This window comes from Pelophylax lessonae (genome assembly GCF_965119305.1).
Source record: "Pelophylax lessonae genome assembly, chromosome: 4".
In the NCBI taxonomy this organism is placed as follows: domain Eukaryota; kingdom Metazoa; phylum Chordata; class Amphibia; order Anura; family Ranidae; genus Pelophylax; species Pelophylax lessonae.
Genome location: NC_138771.1, coordinates 193,008,063 through 193,026,923, shown reverse-complemented (window position 1 = coordinate 193,026,923; position 18,861 = coordinate 193,008,063). Strand labels below are relative to the sequence as shown.

Here is an 18,861-nt window from a genome sequence, read left to right as displayed (position 1 = left end):
ACACATACATACACAGTGGATTGGACTGGAGTCAGTGGAGGACTACCTCTGCAGTAAGGCACTCATTGCAACTACTGCAGTCAGTGCAAAACTGCTAGAGAGAAGCTAGGCATGGGATTTGAGTGGAGTGGAAACTACTCTTTTCAATACTCTAGATTGTAAGCTCTAACGAGCAGGGCCCTCTAGTTCCTCCTGTTTTGAATTGTATTGTCTTCCCTCACATTGTAAAGCGCTGCGCAAACTATTGCCATTATATAAATCCTGTAGAATAATAATACTCCCAGTTAAGTAGAATATTGTAATGGAGAAAGAGAGAAAGAGAGAAAGAGAGAAAGAGAGAGAGAGAAAGAGAGAGAGAGAAAGAGAGAAAGAAAGAGAAAGAGAGAAAGAAAGAGAAAGAGAGAAAGAGAGAAAGAAAGAGAAAGAGAGAAAGAGAGAAAGAAAGAGAAAGAGAGAAAGAAAGAGAGAAAGAGAGAAAGAGAGAAAGAAAGAGAAAGAGAGAAAGAAAGAGAAAGAGAGAAAGAAAGAGAAAGAGAGAAAGAGAGAAAGAAAGAGAAAGAGAGAAAGAGAGAAAGAAAGAGAAAAAGAAAGAAAGAAAGAGAAAAAGAAAGAAAGAGAGAAAGAGAGAAAGAGAGAGAGAAAGAGAGAAAGAAAGAGAGAAAGAGAGAAAGAGAAAAAGAGAGAAAAAGAGAGAAAAAGAGAGAAAAAGAGAGAAAAAGAGAGAGAAAGAGAGAGAAAGAGAGAGAAAGAGAGAGAAAGAGAGAGAAAGAGAGAGAAAGAGAGAGAAAGAGAGAGAAAGAGAGAGAAAGAGAGAGAAAGAGAAAGAAAGAGAAAGAGAAAGAGAAAGAGAAAGAGAAAGAGAAAGAGAAAGAGAAAGAGAAAGAGAAAGAGAAAGAGAAAGAGAAAGAGAAAGAGAAAGAAAGAGAGAGAGAGAGAGAGAGAGAGAAAATTCAAAGACTTGCAAGCACAACATTTTTAATCTCTTCATGCTTCTCAAAACATCAAATCAAAGCTCTTTGGCTTGACAGACCATCATTTGAAAGTTGGAGGCTGTTGTGTGCCATGGCACTGAGGTCTGACATATCAGCTAGGGATGCACCGATCCAACTTTTTTGGACCCGATACGATATCTGGTATTGTGAAATCGCCGATAACGATCCGGAGCTACACACTTAGCAAGCGGCTGCAGTACAGAGCAAAGCCGCTGCTTCATGTGTACAGCTCCTGAATTCACAGGCGGAGTGCATCTGATATCACTCCGCCTGTGAGCCGTGACTATACAGGAAGTAGCGGCTCCCATACTACTACTGCACCAAGTAAGAGAAGGCTGAGCCGTTACCAAGCAAAAACCGGATCGGCCAGTGGATCGGTCAATGTTACTGATCCCCGATCCAGCTATAATGGCCATATTGGCGCCGATATCCGATCCGAATATCGGATCGGTGCATCCCTAATATCAGCAAGCCTCATTCCTTTCCGCATGTTTGCTCCACTGTCCCGAAGTTGCGCAAGCATCACTCAGTCTTTGTTGATTCCCCATTCTTCAAGCATGCCTAGAAACATTTCTCTTCTGTACTCAGCTGTGTGGGATCCTTGCATCACTTTTGTATTCAACACCAATTACCTTTTTGTCCATCCTCTGTCAATGAAGTGGCATTCAAGAATGATTAGTGACAGACTCTGTTTGTGACCAGTCGTGAATGAGAGCGAGTTGCCAGCATTCTCTGGTTGCAGCAAAGCTTTTATTTTGTCAACGACCTTTTGGTGAAGCTTTACCAGCTTTTGGTTCGATAATACTTCTCACTCTTCAGTGTGTAGCTTGGCTCAAGTATGGACATCAACCGCTGAAATCCTGAGTCAGACACCATTGTATATGGCTGGTCATCAGTGACAATCATCTCTGTGATTACTCTGTCCAGCAGTTGGGATCTTCCATCTCAATCTAGACAGCGACATGTGTTTTTTTTCACAAACATATCTGTTATTGTTGCCTGGGATAGTGGAGGAGGTATTGTATCAAAATCACATTGAAATTAATTTAGTTTTTTCTGTGCTGCATGATACAATTCAATATGATAAACTCTTAGATGGGCCCAAAGATTTGAGGTATTTTTGTTTTTTTGCAGTAACTGATACTATGCTTATGTTGTTTGTACATGTGTTGCACACTGCTGCTTTTCCTGGAGAAGGTTGAGACGAGAAATAGTCCCAGACCATACTTTTACTTTCTCTCTCCTCATCCCATCTCCATTTCAATTTGAAAGGCACAAAAAAGACTAAAAAAATAGCTTGCTGAAGTTGCTGGCACCCTGTTGTGGGTTGGTGGCTGATGCCTGGCAGTGTGGGTTGCTTGCTGGCACCCTGTTGTGGGTTGGTGGCTGACGCCTGGCAGTGTGGGTTGGTGGCTGGCACCATGCTGTGGGTTGGTGGCTGACGCCTGGCAGTGTTGGTGGTTGCTTGCTGGCACCCTGTTGTGGGTTGGTGGCTGATGCCTGGCAGTGTGGGTGGTTGCTTGCTGGCACCCTGTTGTGGGTTTGTGGCTGACGCCTGGCAGTGTTGGTTGCTTGCTGGCACCCTGTTGCGGGTTGGTGGCTGATGCCTGGCAGTGTGGGTTGCTTGCTGGCACCCTGTTGTGGGTTGGGGGCTGATGCCTGGCAGTGTGGGTTGGTGGTTGGCACCATGTTGTGGGTTGGTGGCTGACGCCTGGCAGTGTTGGTGGTTGCTTGCTGGCACCCTGTTGTGGGTTGAAGGCTGACGCCTGGCAGTGTGGGTTGGTGGTTGGCACCATGTTGTGGGTTGGTGGCTGAAGCCTGGCAGTGTGGGTGGTTGCTTGCTGGCACCCTGTTGTGGGTTGAAGGCTGACGCCTGGCAGTTTTTGGGTGGGTGGCTGGCACCATGTTGTGGGTTGGTGGCTGACGCCTGGCAGTGTGGGTGGTTGCTTGCTGGCACCCTGTTGTGGGTTGGTGGCTGACGCCTGGCAGTGTGGGTGGTTGCTTGCTGGCACCCTGTTGTGGATTGGTGGCTGACGCCTGGCAGAGTGGGTTGCTTGCTGGCACCCTGTTGTGGGTTGGTGGCTGACATGGCAGTGTGAGTTGGTGGCCGATGCCTAGCAGTGTAGGTTGCTTGGTGTCACCCTGTTTTGGGTGGGTAGCTTACTTGCAGGAACACTGTGGTGGCTGTCTGGCTTGGTGTCACCCTGTTCTGGGTGGCTGGCTTGCAGGAACACTGTAGTGACTGGCTGGCTTGCAGGAACAGTCTGTGGTGGGTGGCTGGCTGGCTTGGTGTCACCCCGTTATGGGGGGCTGGCTTGCAGGAACACTGTGTTGGCTGGCTGGCTTGGTGTCACCCTGTTCTGGGTGGCTGGCTTGCAGAAACACGTGGTGGCTGGCTGGCTTGGTGTCACCCTGTTATGGGTGGATGGCTTGCAGGAACACTGGTGGCTGGCTGGCTTGGTATCACCCTTTTAGGGGTGGTTGGCTGGCTTTCAGGAACAGTCTGTGGTTGGTGGGTGGCTGGCTGGCTTGGTGTCACTCACTCACTCTGGCCTGTTGTGGGTAGCTGGCTTGCTGGAACACTGTGTGGTCACTGGTCACGTTGGCAGGTGGCTGGCTTGGTGGTGTCATCTGGGTGGCTGCTTTGCTCACTGGAACCCTGTTGTGGTGTGGGTGGCTGGATGCTGGCACCCTGTTCTGTTGTGGGTTGGATGGCTGGCGGCTGGCAACCTGTGGTGGGTGGCTGGCATCATGCCCGGACCAGACTGCAGCTGGCTGTAACACAAGGCTATGGGAGGCGGTCTTAAGGTAGAGAACGTGTGCAGCGCGCGGTATAATGACATCACGCATGGGCCGCGCAGGCGGTGTTAGAAAGCAGAACGTAATATACGCCACATAAATATCGGTAAATCCAAAGGCCGGTACAGATATATCGGTGTTGCTGATAAATCGGTCGATCTCTAGTGTGTGTGTATAATATATATATATATATATATATATACATACATACACACACACACACACACACACATATATATACATACATATACATACACACATAGACCCTAGAGAATAAAATGACAATTGTTGCAATCTTTTATGTCACACTATTTGTGCAGAAGTCTTTCAAACACAGTTTTTTGGGAAAATACACTGTGTAATGTAAAAGATGATGTTATGCCGAGAATCGTGAGAAAATCATGATCTTTATTCTAAGCAAAAAAAAAAATTGTGATTCCCAATTTATCCAGAATCGTGCAGCTCTCCCAAATATCTTTTCTCATCAGTAGTATATAGCAGTCTTGTGACTGAATTTTATACTGCACTGAGTTGTAGGGATCGACCGATTATCGGAGGGCCGATTTAAACTTTTTACGATATATCGGTATCAGCCCCAGACCTGGCCGATATTTTCGTGACGTCATTCTGCCTTCTTAGCCCGCCTCCCTCGCCTTGGACAGCCTCGTCTGGAGTCGGGACTAGTCTCGCGGGAGTGTATCACAGCAACCCGGTGCCAGCCACCCACAGGTCCTGTACCAGCCAGCCACCCACCACAGGGTGCCAGCAAGCCAGCCATTAAGCATTAAACAAAAATTAGCATGTTCAGTACCAGATTTGTGTCAAAAATGGTCTATTTTTCAAAACGTTAAATGTACAAAATATCGGCCCATATCTGCCGATACCGACACAATGACCAAAATATCAGTATCGCCCTGAAAAAAACCACATCGGTCTATCCCTACTGAGTTGTCCTATAAAGTTTCAAGACCCCTGACCCTCTGTCTGGACAGTGCCAATCGGTCCTGTGCTGTTCACATGCACTCTCCAAAGAAAAAAAAAAAAAAAAAACACTCTCTAGCAATACACACCAAACTGAGCATGTTCAGTCTGACTCCAAAGGCTCTTATCAGTAAATGTTCTTGAGTCAGTGGAAGAAGGAGGAGGATCAGAGAAGACCAGATCAACCAGCCTTTTTACAAAATGCAGAGGAATAACCCCTTAAGTTGCAGTGAGGATTATAAAAATGCTTTACTGCAAATACAGAACGATTTTACTGTTAGGCTCCATGTACACGGGATGTTAGAAAAAACGTGCTGCAAAGCCAGTTCTAACGCGGGAAAAAGCAGCTGTTAAACATGCTTTCAGTAGCTTTTTCCATTGGCGTTATTGCACGTTTGGCCACGTTGCTATCCCTATGGGAGCCTATTGATTTGAATGGAAAGCGCACCGCAAGTTGTATCAGGATGAACCGACTTGCGCTGTGAGAATCTTGAGGGGGAACTCCACGCCAAAAAAGGGAAAGAAACTACGTGGGGGTCCCCCCCAGGTTCCAAGCCAGGCCCTTCGGGTCTGGTATGGAATTGGAGGGTAGCCCCACGCCGAAAAAACGGCGTGGGGCCCCCCCAAAATCCATACCAGACCCTTATCCGAGCATGCAGCCCGGTAGGGCAGGAAGGGGGAGGGGATGAGCGAGCGGCCCCACCCCCCTGGACCATACCAGGCCACATGCCCTCAACATGGGGGGGGGTGTTGGTGCTTTGGGTCAGGGGGGAGCTCTGCACCCCCCACCCCAAAGCACCTTGCCCCCATGTTGATGGGGACAAGGGCCTCATCCCCACAACCCTGGCCGGTGGTTGTGGGGGTCTGCGGGCAGGGGGGCTTCTCGGTATCTGGAAGCCCCCTTTAACAAGGGTGGCCCCCCAGATCATGGACCCCCTCCCTATGTGAATGGGTATGGGGACCCATTCACTCCATAAAAGGCAGCGTATGTAAATAACGACAGAAGACATTGTGGAAAGTTTATTAAAAATCTTCATCCAGTCTTCTCTGCTCTAGTATTCTCCCTCTCCGCTCTTCTGCTGTCCAATCTTCTCTTTTGCCCTCGGCTCTTCTTCCTTCGGTCCTCCTCAGACGAAGTCTCCGGTGATTATGACGGTCTGCGGTCTCTGCAGCTTGTTATATAGCCATTGTGGGTAGGGATGCACCGAAATTTCGGCCACCGAAATTATCGGCCGAAAATGAGCCTCTCTCATTTCGGCCGATAATGGGTTAACATTGCCGAAAAAAAATATGGCCGCCGTGGGGGAAGGAGGATGGCGCAGCGCAGGGCAGGTTTTAAAAGTCCCGCCTCTGGCCGGCCGCCTGCCTCTTAATGACGTCCCTACTACGATCTGTGCATTATGAATGGACATACCAGGCGGGGGGCGGGGCGAGCGGCCGCTATAGATAGAACTATGTGAATTATCCCTGTCAGCTCAGCACGACTATGTGTGAATGAGAACAGAACTGACCTGACACCGGCGGGGGGAAGCGGTCGCTATTAGCGCTATGTGAGCGCTTCACTTCCCTGACAGGCATGTACAGTAAACCCCCCTCCACTGCGGGGGTTACGTTCCGGACCCAGCCGCGAAAAGTGAAATTCCGCGAAATAGAAAAACCCTATTAAAATGCATTGTAGGCATGTTTTTTTACTGTCACTGTACATGTAAAAGCATTTTAAGGTCTTTAAACACACTTTTAAAACAATAGAAACTCATTTAAACACATAAAAGATACTAAGAAACATAGCAAGAGCTATGGAAAACACAAAAATATTTCATTTTTAATGATTTATATAGTAAAATAACATTACAAAAAAAAAAAAAAACGCGAATTACCGGGACCGCAAAAACTGAACCGCGATGGAGCGGGGGATTACTGTATCTCCGCTGTCAGGGAAGTGAAGCTCTGACATAGTTACAGCTAATAGCGGCTGCTGCGCCCACCCCCCCCCCCCAGCCCGGTGTCAGGTAACTTCTGTTCTCATTCACACATAGTCGTGCTGAGCTGACAGGAATGGATCACATTAGTTCTCTCTATAGCGGCCGCTCGCCCCGCCTGGCAGGTCCATTCATAATGCACAGATTGTAGTAGGGACGTCATTGAGAGGCGGTGCCGCCGGCCAGTGGCGGGACTTTTGAATGAAGGACACCCGAGGAGGGGGACGCTGAGGCAGTGGGGGTGGGGGGGAGATGGGGGGAGGGGGGAGCTGAGGCAGCTTACCAATGGTATTTGTATTATGAAGCATGAGGGGTTAATGTATTGTCACTGCAGGTCACTCATCTATTAGTGACCAACCAGTGGCAGGTAATTAACCCTTTTGTGCTGCATTAGTGCAACCAGTATCAGTGTTCATTAACACTGGTTGCACTGATACTAGTTGCACTAATGCAGCACAAAGGGGTTAATTACCTGCCACTGGTCGATCACTAATAGATGAGTGACCAGCAGTGACAATACATTAACTCCTCATGCTTCATAATACAAATACCATTGGTAATTAAATTAACCTCTTGCCAACCCATCACAGTACATATACTGTGACAGGGTGGCAGCGACAGGTGTACGTCGCTGCCTGTTTTTGGCGTATGCCCCTGTTCAATTTTAAATTTTTTTGGGGGAAAAAGTAATTTTCGGTTTTCGGCCAAGGGCATCCTGCATTTTCAGCCCAAAATTTTCATTTCGGTGCATCCCTAAATGGGGGCGTGGCCGCCCGGTGACGTCATCAGGAGACCCCGCCTCCTCATGTCACAGATGACATCTTTTTTTTATAGCGCAAAAAAAAAAAAAAAAAAAAAAAAAAAAAAAAACACAGAGGTGATCAAATACCACCAAAACAAAGCTCTATTTGCGAGAAAAAGGACATCAATTTTATTTAGGTACAGCATCGCACGACCACGCAATTGTCTGTTAAAGTAGCGCAGTTCTGAATCGCAAAAATGGCCTGGTCATTAAGGGGGCAAATCCTTCCAGTCCAGAAGTGGTTAAATAATTGTTTTTGAGAGCATATGCCTAACATTACCCAAGGCTGGGCTGTGAAAGCCAAGCACATTACAGTGTATCTTCCAGCCACAATCCTTCCACAAGGACAAATCTGAGTTAGGAATTTGAAGAACACTGATAAGGGCCTGGTTTAACGAAACATACTGGCACATTACAACTGGCATCTGAGCAGGAATTTAAATAAGTGATCCAGAAATTTGCTAGGCTAAAATGATAATAAACTTGGAAACAATGTATTAAATTTTAGCTCACCAATTCTTATTTTTAGAATTAATTTCCTTTATTTTAATCTGGTGGCCCAGCCAGTAACTCCATTATTTTTCCACTGACTTTACAGTCCAAGCTTTCAGACAAAGTTGCAAGTAAAGGGTTGAGACAAACCATTTATCACTAACAGGGGTGCTTACAATGGTCATATTTTATTCATGTAAAACCTTTATACCCAAAAAAAAAAATAAAAATTTAAATTAATCTTCCAGTCCAGCAATGTTGCTATCCAGAGGTGTTTGCTTTTCTACTTCATCCAGAATGCAGACACCCTTAGGCCTGGTTCATACCTATGCATTTTTTAGTGCATTTTCAGTTTTGCAGAAACACACTACAGTCCATTTAACATGGTTTCCTATGGGTCACGTTAACATCTGTGCATTTGATGGAAAGGGCTAGGGATCAGCAGGTTGTGTTTTTGATTGCACAGACTTCAATGGATCAAAAACGTGTATTGAAAAATGCACCAGGAATATGCATCATCTGCAACCTGCATATGTGTAAACCAGACCTAAGACAGAAGTGTGTTACCAAATCACCATGTGAAAGAGTGGAATAAAGCATAAAATAAGAGAACTAACGCAGCCACCCCTCTAAGAATTGGTAAGTGGCTATATATATATATATATATATATATATATATATATATATATATATATACACACATATATACACACACACATACATACATACATACATACACATACATACATCACAGTGGGTACGGAAAGTATTCAGACCCCCTTAAATTTTTCACTCTTTGTTATATTGAAGCCATTTGCTAAAATCATTTAGGTTCATTCTTCTTCCTCATGAATGTACACATAGCACCCCATACTGACAGAAAAAACATAGAATTGTTGACATTGTTGCAGATTTATTAAAAAAAGAAAAACTGAAATATCACATGGTCCTAAGTATTCAGACCCTTTGCTCAGTATTTAGTAGAAGCCCCCTTTTGATCTAATACAGCCAGGAGTCTTTTTGGGAAAGATGCAACAAGTCTTTCACACCTGGATTTGGGGATCCTCTGCCATTAATCCTTGCAGATCCTCTCCAGTTCTGTCAGGTTGGATGGTAAACGTTGGTGGACAGCCATTTTTAGGTCTCTCCAGAGATGCTCAATTGGGTTTAAGTCAGGGCTCTGGCTGGGCCATTCAAGAACAGTCACGGAGTTGTTGTGAAGCTGTGTGCTTAGGGTCATTGTCTTGTTGGAAGGTAAACCTTTGGCCCATTCTGAGGTCCAGAGCACTCTGGAGAACGTTTTTGTCCAGGATATCCCTGTACTTGGCCGCATTCATCTTTCCCTTGATTGTCGTCCTGTCCCTGCAGCTGAAAAACACCCCCACAGCATGATGCTGCCACCACCATGCTTCACTGTTGGGACTGTATTGGACAGTCGATGAGCAGTGCCTGGTTTTCTCCACACATACCGCTTAGAATTAAGGCCAAAAAGTTCTATTTTGGTCTCATCAGACCAGAGAATCTTATTTCTCACCATCTTGGAGTCCTTCAGGTGTTTTTTTTAGCAAACTCCATGCGGGCTTTCATGTGTCTTACACTGAGGAGAGGCTTCCGTCGGGCCACTCTGCCATAAAGCCCCGACTGGTGGAGGGCTGCAGTGATGGTTGACTTTCCACAACTTTCTCCCATCTCCTGACTGCATCTCTGGAGCTCAGCCACAGTGATCTTTGGGTTCTTCTTTACCTCTCTCACCAAGGCTCTTCTCCCCTGATAGCTCAGTTTGGCCGGACGGCCAGCTCTAGGAAGGGTTCTGGTCGTCCCAAACGTCTTCCATTTGAGGATTATGGAGGCCACTGTGCTCTTAGGAACCTTAAGTGCAGCAGAAATCTTTTTGTAACCTTGGCCAGATCTGTGCCTTGCCACAATTCTGTCTCTGAGCTCTTCAGGCAGTTCCTTTGACCTCATGATTCTGATTTGCTCTGACATGCATTGTGATCTGGAAGGTCTTATATAGACAGGTGTGTGGCTTTCCTAATCAAGTCCAATCAGTATAATCAAACACAGCTGGACTCAAATGAAGGTATAGAACCATCTCAAGGATGATCAGAAGAAATGGAAAGCACCTGAGTTAAATATATGAGTGTCACAGCAAAGGGTCTGAATACTTAGGACCATGTGATATTTCAGTTTTTCTTTTTTAATAAATCTGCCAAAATGTCAACAATTCTGTGTTTTTCCGTCAATATGGGGAGCTGTGTGTACATTCATGAGGAAGAAGAATGAACATAAATGATTTTAGCAAATGGCTGCAATATAACAAAGAGTGAAAAATTTAAGGGGGTCTGAATACTTTCCGCACCCACTAATATTATATATATATATATATATATATATATATATATATATATATATATATATATATATATATATATATATATATATATATATATATATATATATATATATATATATATAATATTTTCGGGGAGGGGAATGGGTTGGGAAAGATGCTGCCCAAGGCCATGGATAAATGTATACAAGTTTTCTAACCTTCCTGCTCAATGCTCCCAACATGTGGTGAAAACAACCAGCCTCTGCAACAAAACACAGCAGAACCCCTACTAAAAAGCTCTACAACAGCAACCCCCAACCTGAAGTACTATAATATTTCCAACCAGCAGGGAGTTTGTCTTTGCCCACAAGCCCGAGGGAACAGGGGTGCTTTACTTTTTTTTTTTTTTTTAATTTTTACACTGTCGCTTTAAATTTTTTTTATCACTTATAGTGCCATCACACGGAATGTAAACATCCCTTGAGAAAACAAAAGGCAGTGAAATGTACTCTTTATAGAGATCTGGGGTCAATAAGACCCTTACAGATCCTTCCTCCTCCCCGCTAAAAGCATTTGATCACACCAAGATCAGTGTGATCAACGGTTTTCCATTTTTAAAAATGGCACCAGGGAAACCAGAAGTGATGTATGCTCATCGCTTCCCGTTTCTTATATCATAACGGCAGACAGAGCGGTTTCGGTCTTTGTTCTCCTCTATGATCAGCTGACGAAAGCGCTGGCTGGTCGAGCGGGCGTCCTGGTGGGGCAGAAAGTATATGGAAGGCAGTGTCCTATTCACACTACAACACTCTAAACATACTCACAGCAACTTTCTAAAACAAATGTATCTAGCCCTGTAAAGAAGAAACTACTAAACTTATTGTTCTGTAGCTGCTCAAGTCCAGTCCCATGCTGAGCTGTCAGCAGCGGCTTCAGTGTCTGGGACTGTGCAGGAGAGGCTGCTGAAAATGGAAGCCCCATAGTAACTCCATGAGTGACGTCCCTTCTCAGGCTTTGTCAGTTCCTTCCTGCACACAGCATTTGCCACTGTAGACTGGACCGGCTTCAGAAAAGGTATGTACAGCGATTTTGTTATGACAGGGCTAGATATATTAGTTTTAGAATGTTATTGAGTAGGTTTAGAGTTAGGTTTTGGGTGAACTTCCACTTTATTTTGGCCAATGGAATCCCATTAATGCTCAAACACTTGACACTCCTAAACGCTTGTGCAATTTCTGGCTTAAAGCCTAGTAAACATGGGCTGAATGTTGGGCAACATCAGCCGGATCAATAAAAAAACCGGACTACAATAGGCCCGTGTGTATGGCAGCTGGTCCGACAGAAGCCGGCCGTTCATAAAGCCAGCAGCCGACTGACTCCCGATTAGCGCCCTCAGCCAATGGCTAAGAGCGCTGACCGTAGTGTTCTGGCTGGGTGGGCAGTACTGTTCGGGCTGTCTCCTTGTCAGAACACAATAGCACAGCAGGGGAGATTGTGGTACTAACATTGGCTTGTTAGTACAGCACCTCCGATCTAAGCTGCAAAGTTTTTTTCGTCTGAACGAAAAAAAAAAAAAAAAAAAACACTAGTGGTGTGTACCAGGAATTAGGCACATTTTTTAGGCATCTTTTTCCTGCCAGGATTAAAAGGCTTTCAGAGCAGAAAATCAGAAGCCTTATGTGCATGAGGCCTCACACCAACAGCATTACAATCAAATCAACAAGTATATGTCCCAGGAAAATAACTGTTTCCACCTGCAAAATAAATAATGCCCCCAACAACCAGCCCCATAACATATCTACCAGTAAAATAATATTTCCATGAACTTTTACTCTTTGTTTCCTTTTTTCCAGACTGACAACACCTAAGAAAAAATGTGGGAATTGTAGGTCTAGGCTCCCTGATAATTATAAGAAATGTGACAAATGTATTTCCTCTGTAGCGGGTTCAGAGTCAGCTACCCATCTAAAGGAATTAATGTCTTTAATGCAGGAGAGAAGTTTCCTCCTTTGAGTCATTTGGTGACAGACTTTCTGGCCTAGGCCCTTCTACCTCTAAGCCCGTTACAGTAGTTCAAGCGCCCCTAGCTAAAATGTTGGATACGTCCCTGCCTCCCCTAGAATTAGAAACAGTTAGTGCTAGGGATGTGTCTGATTTAGAGGAAGGAAAGAATTCAGTTTCTACTTCCAATGCGGATTCTGTTTCAAATGCTGAGGAAACTGTTAGCCCTCCTAAGTATCTTGTTCCAGTCGAAGATATAGATGAGTTTTTAAAAGCCATTTATACTTCCGATTAGGATGAGTTACCTCAGCCGGTTCAGTCAGTACAGGATAAAATGTACAGGGGTCTGCAGGGTCGTAAAGTTAACACTTTTCCAGTCCATCAGTCCTTAAGGACACAATCCTTTCTAAATGGAAAGAACCTGAAAGAAGATTGTTCCAATCAAAAAGGGTCATAAGAGACGATTCCTTTCATTCTGAAGTGGAAAATATATTTAAGTGCCCTAGGTTAGATGCACCTACCGGACCAAATGGACAGGAAAGCAGACGAGCTGCTGCATAAAGCCTGGGATGCTTCAGCCTTCTCCCTAGATCGAGCCCTATCTTTCACCTGTGTGGCTAGAAAATTGGACATATGGATTTCTAGATCAGATGGCTTGCGCTCTTCTGATACTCCGGTGGAGGAGATGAGAATCCCTCCCCCTGGTAGCCAAGTTTGCAGCATTCCTAGCTGATGCTGCAGCTGAATTTGTTATGTCTGAATCTGTAGCCAGATCATCAGCACTTAATTCTAGTAGACGTGCTATCTGGCTGAAGTTTTGGGAAGGGGGATTTAACTTTCAAAAATAAATTGTGTCGTATTCCCTTTGAAGGGAAATTCTTGTTTAGCTCAACTTTAGAGGTGCTGGCACATTCTTCTGAAAAAATTAAGCGATTTACGGCAAGGAAAAGCAAACCACGGGGCAAAAAACCTTTTCCTCCCTTTGAGAAAAGATCTGAATTCAAGTCAGGTGGTTTTTAGCCTAAAAATAAGTGGTCATCGTTCAATAAGGATAAATCAAAGGGGGGGGGGGGGGGCTCTCTTTGCTCCTTCAGCCCCTACCAAGAGTTCACAGTGATGCCAGAATAGGGGTGGGAAGGAAGGTTGACAATGTGTCGACCACTGGGCAGAAATCACCATAAATACCTTTGTTCTCCAGATTTTAAGAGACGGTTACAGGTTAGAATTCAAACTCCCCCCACCCCAGAGATTTTTTTCTCACCCGGCTGCCCAGCGACCTGGAGAACCAGGGCATGTTGGAACAGGTCTCTATTTGGGAGACAGAGAATATAATTGTTGTGCCAGAAAGTCTAAGATTTCAGGGGTTTTGTTCCCACGTTTTTGGTAAAAAAAAAAAAAAAACCCTCAGGCAAATTCCGTATGATTATCAACCTAAGCGTCCTCAACAAAGTTCTAGTTTACAGTCGATTCTGAATGGAAAGCATCTATTCTGTAAGAATTCTATTGTTGCCAGAGGGGTTCATGAGAATGCTTGATCTGCAGGATGCTAATCTTCACGTTCCTATTTGTCAGAGTTACAAAAAATTTTGAGATGTGCAATCTTCACCGAAAAGGGCCTGCTACATTGGCAGTTCAGAGACCTTCCATTCGAACTCTCGGCAGCCCTGAGAATTTTTACAAAAATCGTGGCCGAGGTCATGGCTTATTTTCATTTACAAAAGAAAAAGAGAAGCTAGCAAAAGATCTAGAATTTATCTTGCAGACCCTTCAGAATCTGGACTGACAGATAAATCTAGACAAATAGTGTCTGGCCCCCTCTCAAGTTCGCTCCTTCTTGGGTTACCAAATAGACATGGTAAGGCAAAAGATCTCTCTTCCAGAAGAAAAAAAAATATCAAAAACAGATTCGGTAAGTACAGAATTTCAGGTTGCTGTCCCAGGCCTCCCCTCATCAGATAATGCAGTTGTTAGGCCTCATGACAGCAGCAATCCCAGGAGTTCTATGGGCTCAATTACACTCCAGACCTCTTAAATCCTTTTTCAGATGTTGGGATCGCAGGAAGAGATCCTTGGATCGAATAATTCAGCTTTCCGATATAAATTCTTTGGTTCTTTCCTGCTTAGAAAATCCAGAACATCTGAGAAGAGGAAGGTTTTGGACACAGAGGTCATCTGTGAAAGTTACCACAGATGCCATCTTTGGGGTTGGGGAGCTCACTCAGTAGAAAGGCAGACTCAAGGACTTGGGTCACCGGATGAGGCCACTCAGTTGTCCAATTTCAGGGAGCTCCTTGCGATGGAGAGAGCGTTGTTAGCTCTCGAACCAAGAATCCAAGCTGGCGAGCTGTTGATTTTTTCAGACAACGCCACAGTGGTAGCATACCTTAACAAACAGGGGGGCTCCCGCTCAAACAAAATCTCTTATCCTTGTCCCAGCAGATCCGGAAGTGGGCAGAAAGTTGTATTGCCTCAATCAGGGCTGTCCACATCAGTGGCACAACAAATATTCTAGAAGATTATTTGAGCCGAGTGAAAGTCAGCAGCAGCAATTGGGAACTAAACAGGGAAGTCTTCCAGGAGATTACAGAGAGATAGGGAGTACCCTCTGTGGACCTCTTCACATCCACCCACAAAACTCCCAGCCTTCTTCTCACTGGAAAGAGACGATGGCATTGGGAACAGATGCACTGACCATTGGAATTTCAGTCTCTCTTATGCCTTCCCACCAATTTCCATGTTACCTCTAGTGATCCGAAAAGATTGTTCAGGAACAGGCGGAGGTAATTCTGATAGCGCCTTGGTGGCCCAGAAGGAGTTAGTTTGAAACTCTGAAATCCATCTCCACTGCCCCCCCCCCCCCCCTCCAGATCGAAGGGACTTTCTTCAGCAAGGGCCAGTGTTCCATCAAAAACTTCAGATTTATCAGCTGACTGCCTGGAGGCGGAGTGGCTAATCCTACGGTTAAAGAGTTGCTCGGAAAGGGTTATAAAAAAGGTGTTAAAAAGGGTCTGTTAGTACACTAAAAGTACAGATTTCTGCCCTGTCAGTTTTTCCTAGATGTCAGGCTGGCCGAGATTCTATTGATGTAAAAGTTTTTTATCTAGAATCAGACATACCTCTAGGTTAAATGTACAGATTCCTCTTCGGGACCTGTCCTTAGTGCTGAATGCATTTATTAAAGCTCCCTTGGAGCCCTTGAGTGAGATTTCTTTAAAGTCAATGTCGATGAAGATAGCTTTCCTGTTAGCCGTCACTTCAGGCAGAAGGTTTCAGAATTAGCCCTTTTCTGTAAGGACCCCTTTTTGGGAATTTTGGATGATAGGGTGGTTATTAAACCAGACCCTCTGTATAAACCTAAAAGGTTTCCTCCAGGTTTCACAGGTCCCACCCAAGAGGTAATCCTTCTTAGTTTTTGTACCTCGGCCAGAAATCCTGAGGAGGAAAGATTTAGTTGTCTTGACGTTAGAAAATGCCTTCTTAGTTATTTAAAGAGGACCAGTCATTTTAGAAAATCCTCTCCGCTTCTAGTTTCTTTTAGAGGATCTAGGATGAGGTCTAGGGCCTCCAATAGCTCCATTGCCCTGGGGATCAGGGAAACTATTTGTGAAGCTTACAGTTCTTCAGGTCAGGCCCCTCCTAACAGGATTAGGGTGCATTCTACCAGATCTGTGTCCATATCTTGGGCAGGAGCATCATGGGAATTTCCAGAGCTGCAGTTTGGTCTTCTCATGAGTTTATCAGGCATTATAGAGGAATAATGCTCTCCAGCCAGGACCTCTTCTTTTGGAAGGAAAGTGCTGCAGGCTCTCATCCCTCCCTAAGGTATGGAATCTTGCTTATCCTCTCCACATAGCTGTCATGGAAGTTGAAAGGGGAAAACCCCTGTTAGACTTACCGGTAATGGTATTTCCATTAATCTTCCAGGACAGCATCCAGATTCCCACCCTATCCTTTTTGGACACCATTTCTGACATATAGCTTGGTGGTGGTTACTGGGGTTTTTTCTCTATCTTTCCTCTGCCTTGTGCACGTTGGTGGTTTACTTGATCTTCAAAATAACTGAGGGTCAGAGGAAGGGGAGGGCCTTTTAAATTGTGTCTGATTTGTGTTTAATGTAGAAGAGGGAGCAAATCATCTCTCTTAGTAGCTGTCCTGGAAGATTCATGGAAATACCATTACCGGTAAGTCTAACAGGGGTTTTCTTTTTTTCACTTCACAGGGGTCTGGTGCGGTTTTTAATGCATTCTAGATGCATTTTACCCCTTTCCAGTACAGTCCAGGAAAAATGCAACATGTTCTACTTTTTCTTATGAAACTGGAACGCCCTTAAACTGACCACACTGGTATGAACTAAGCCATTGTAAACCGTATAACCTACTTCCCAATGAGTTTTTGATGCAGAGAAAAAAAAAAAATGCACCGGACTGCATGTAGTGTGAGCTGGCCCAAAAGTCAATTTTTTTCTTTGAAAAAAAGTGACTGAATGTATGACGCTTATGCAAAATGGGCTTTCATTTTTTTAGTCACTTATGTAAAGTCACCTAACTCTTCTAATCCTTCCAACACCACCCTCTCCACTGACAATACTGCTGTCCAAGGCTGGCTACCTTGCTCCTCCATAGAGACAGTGGAGGAGTGTATGTAGCCACTGAAGACAGTAGGTGTATTACTTGCTCATCACCAGGTGAAAATAAAGGAATAGAAGCCTGTGACAGCAGCGGGAGCTGTGGGACGTGAATGATCCCTTGCTCCTCCACAGAGACAAATGTAGCCATGCTAAACACATGGGGTGTATTGTACAAAGGCAAGCAGTCACTTCCAGCACTATGAGGTCTTCTGTAGTGTAGCACAACAAGGACAAGGGCAATGCCAAAGAACTAAGCAGATGCTGCCCTCCTAAGAGGGGGTGGTCCGATTGATACTACAAGAAAGAAAGTTGGGGATTTTTCCATTTAAAGTGCTTGCATTAAAGTGCTCAGAGTAGCTTAGCTCTGAGGAAGGGGATGCACCCCTGAAACACATCAGAAGTGTGAACCGGGACTAAATGACTATAAGGCCTCATGCACACTGGACATTTTTTACAGCTGCTGTTTTTGGTGTCCGATGTTTTTTCTACAGCCAGTAAACTCCCCAGCGTGTTATCCTGTGTGTCCATGCACACGTAGGCTGTTATCAGCAGTTTTCTTGTAACATGAGGTGTATTACTGGCCTGTGACCAGGTAACTATTAGTCCCCATTCACACTAGCGCGTCTTGACAAGTCGCAGTGGGTCACCTGCCATAGATTAGCACAGGACCCATTCTAATAGGAAAGACACAAGTCGCTCCGACTTAGAAAAAGGGTCTTGTACTACTTCGGGGCGACCTGCATTGACTTCAATGATATGAAGTCTGTGCATGTCACGCCGAGGTGGTGGTGCACTGCGACTTCACAGGTCGCCCCTGCGTGAACGGGAACTAAATCAGGGATATGCAAACTCTGGCCCTCCAGCTGTTGCAAAACTACAACTCCCATCATGCCTCAGTGTCATGCTTTTGGCTGTCAGTCTTGCTATGCATCATGGGACTTGTAGTTCTGCAACATCTGTAGGGCCACAGTTTACATATCCCTGCTATAAAGGAAGACTAAAAAAGGAAAGCAAATGCAGCAATGACATCCAATATATGTAAAGCTGCTATATATTTTAGGGTAAAATTCTACTTTATGCAGCCCCACAAAGGGGTGCCGACCGTTCTGGTAGAAATATACACCCCCAACACCGAACAAGCCAGGAAACAGCGTCTCGGGCCTTTCTTTTCTCCTCCATGACTGACCTGTCTCCAGTGACGGCGCAGTGACCGCCGTAGGGAGGGAAAAGCAGCCCAGGTACTCGGCAAGAACGTATCACCACAGACCAGCCGCCCCAGCCAGCGTCCGTCTCCGCTCAACACGTGGGAAAGCTGTCTGCTCAGCCGCCACCACCTGACTTCCAGTCCTCCTAAATACCAGCGAGTCCCAAAGCGAGGGAAGAGCGCCATCTATCATGCTGCGAGGCGAGGAGGCCGCCGTTGCCTAGGAGAGGAGTCAGAGGAGGGTGCGGGTGACGCAGTGTATAGAAGGCAGCGCGTTGTGCGGCGCGATCTCACACAGCCCATGGAAGCTGAAGGCTGCGCGTGCGTGGACAACGTCCCGGCCGGCACCGGCAGCAGTGCGCGGAGCAAGGGAGACATGAGCTCGGGAAAGGGTAAGAAGCGGCGGTACCCCGTCCCTCCATCTTTCACCCTGCCCACCTCCTCCTCCTCATCATCTCTCCCCCCCCTCCTCCTCTGTCCGGATACACACCCGCCGCCATTGTTACCGTTTACATCTTTCTCCCTCCTTAACGTGTCTCTTATTCCCTCTCCAGTGCTGGCAATGCAGGCCCGGAAGAGGAGGCCGAAGGGAAAGAAGGAGAAGGCACGGAAGAAGTGAGTAGCTGTCACTTAGGGGGGGAGGGCTGTCATC

General features: G+C 45.6%; 2 protein-coding genes across 10 annotated transcripts in view; one reads left to right on the top strand and one right to left on the bottom strand.

Annotated features, from left to right (window-relative positions):
* PUS7 (pseudouridine synthase 7) overlaps nucleotides 1-18,724 on the bottom strand; it is a 238,722-nt gene extending 219,998 nt beyond the window's left edge. For 2 of the 3 annotated variants that reach the window (XM_082254433.1, XM_082254434.1), the window contains exon 1: nucleotides 18,192-18,410. In XM_082254433.1, coding sequence (XP_082110559.1) covers nucleotides 18,192-18,395 — 204 coding nt within the window. In that variant the 5' untranslated portion in view covers nucleotides 18,396-18,410. Of the gene's footprint in view, nucleotides 1-18,191; nucleotides 18,411-18,697 lie in introns of those variants that run through there. The other variant, XM_082254435.1, reaches the window with a different exon arrangement.
* Nucleotides 18,399-18,861, top strand: part of SRPK2 (SRSF protein kinase 2) — a 291,812-nt gene continuing 291,349 nt past the window's right edge. For all 7 annotated transcript variants that reach the window (XM_082254427.1, XM_082254419.1, XM_082254422.1 and 4 more), the window contains exons 1-2: nucleotides 18,399-18,601; nucleotides 18,764-18,824. In XM_082254427.1, coding sequence (XP_082110553.1) covers nucleotides 18,511-18,601; nucleotides 18,764-18,824 — 152 coding nt within the window. In that variant the 5' untranslated portion in view covers nucleotides 18,399-18,510. The remainder of the gene's footprint in view (nucleotides 18,602-18,763; nucleotides 18,825-18,861) is intronic.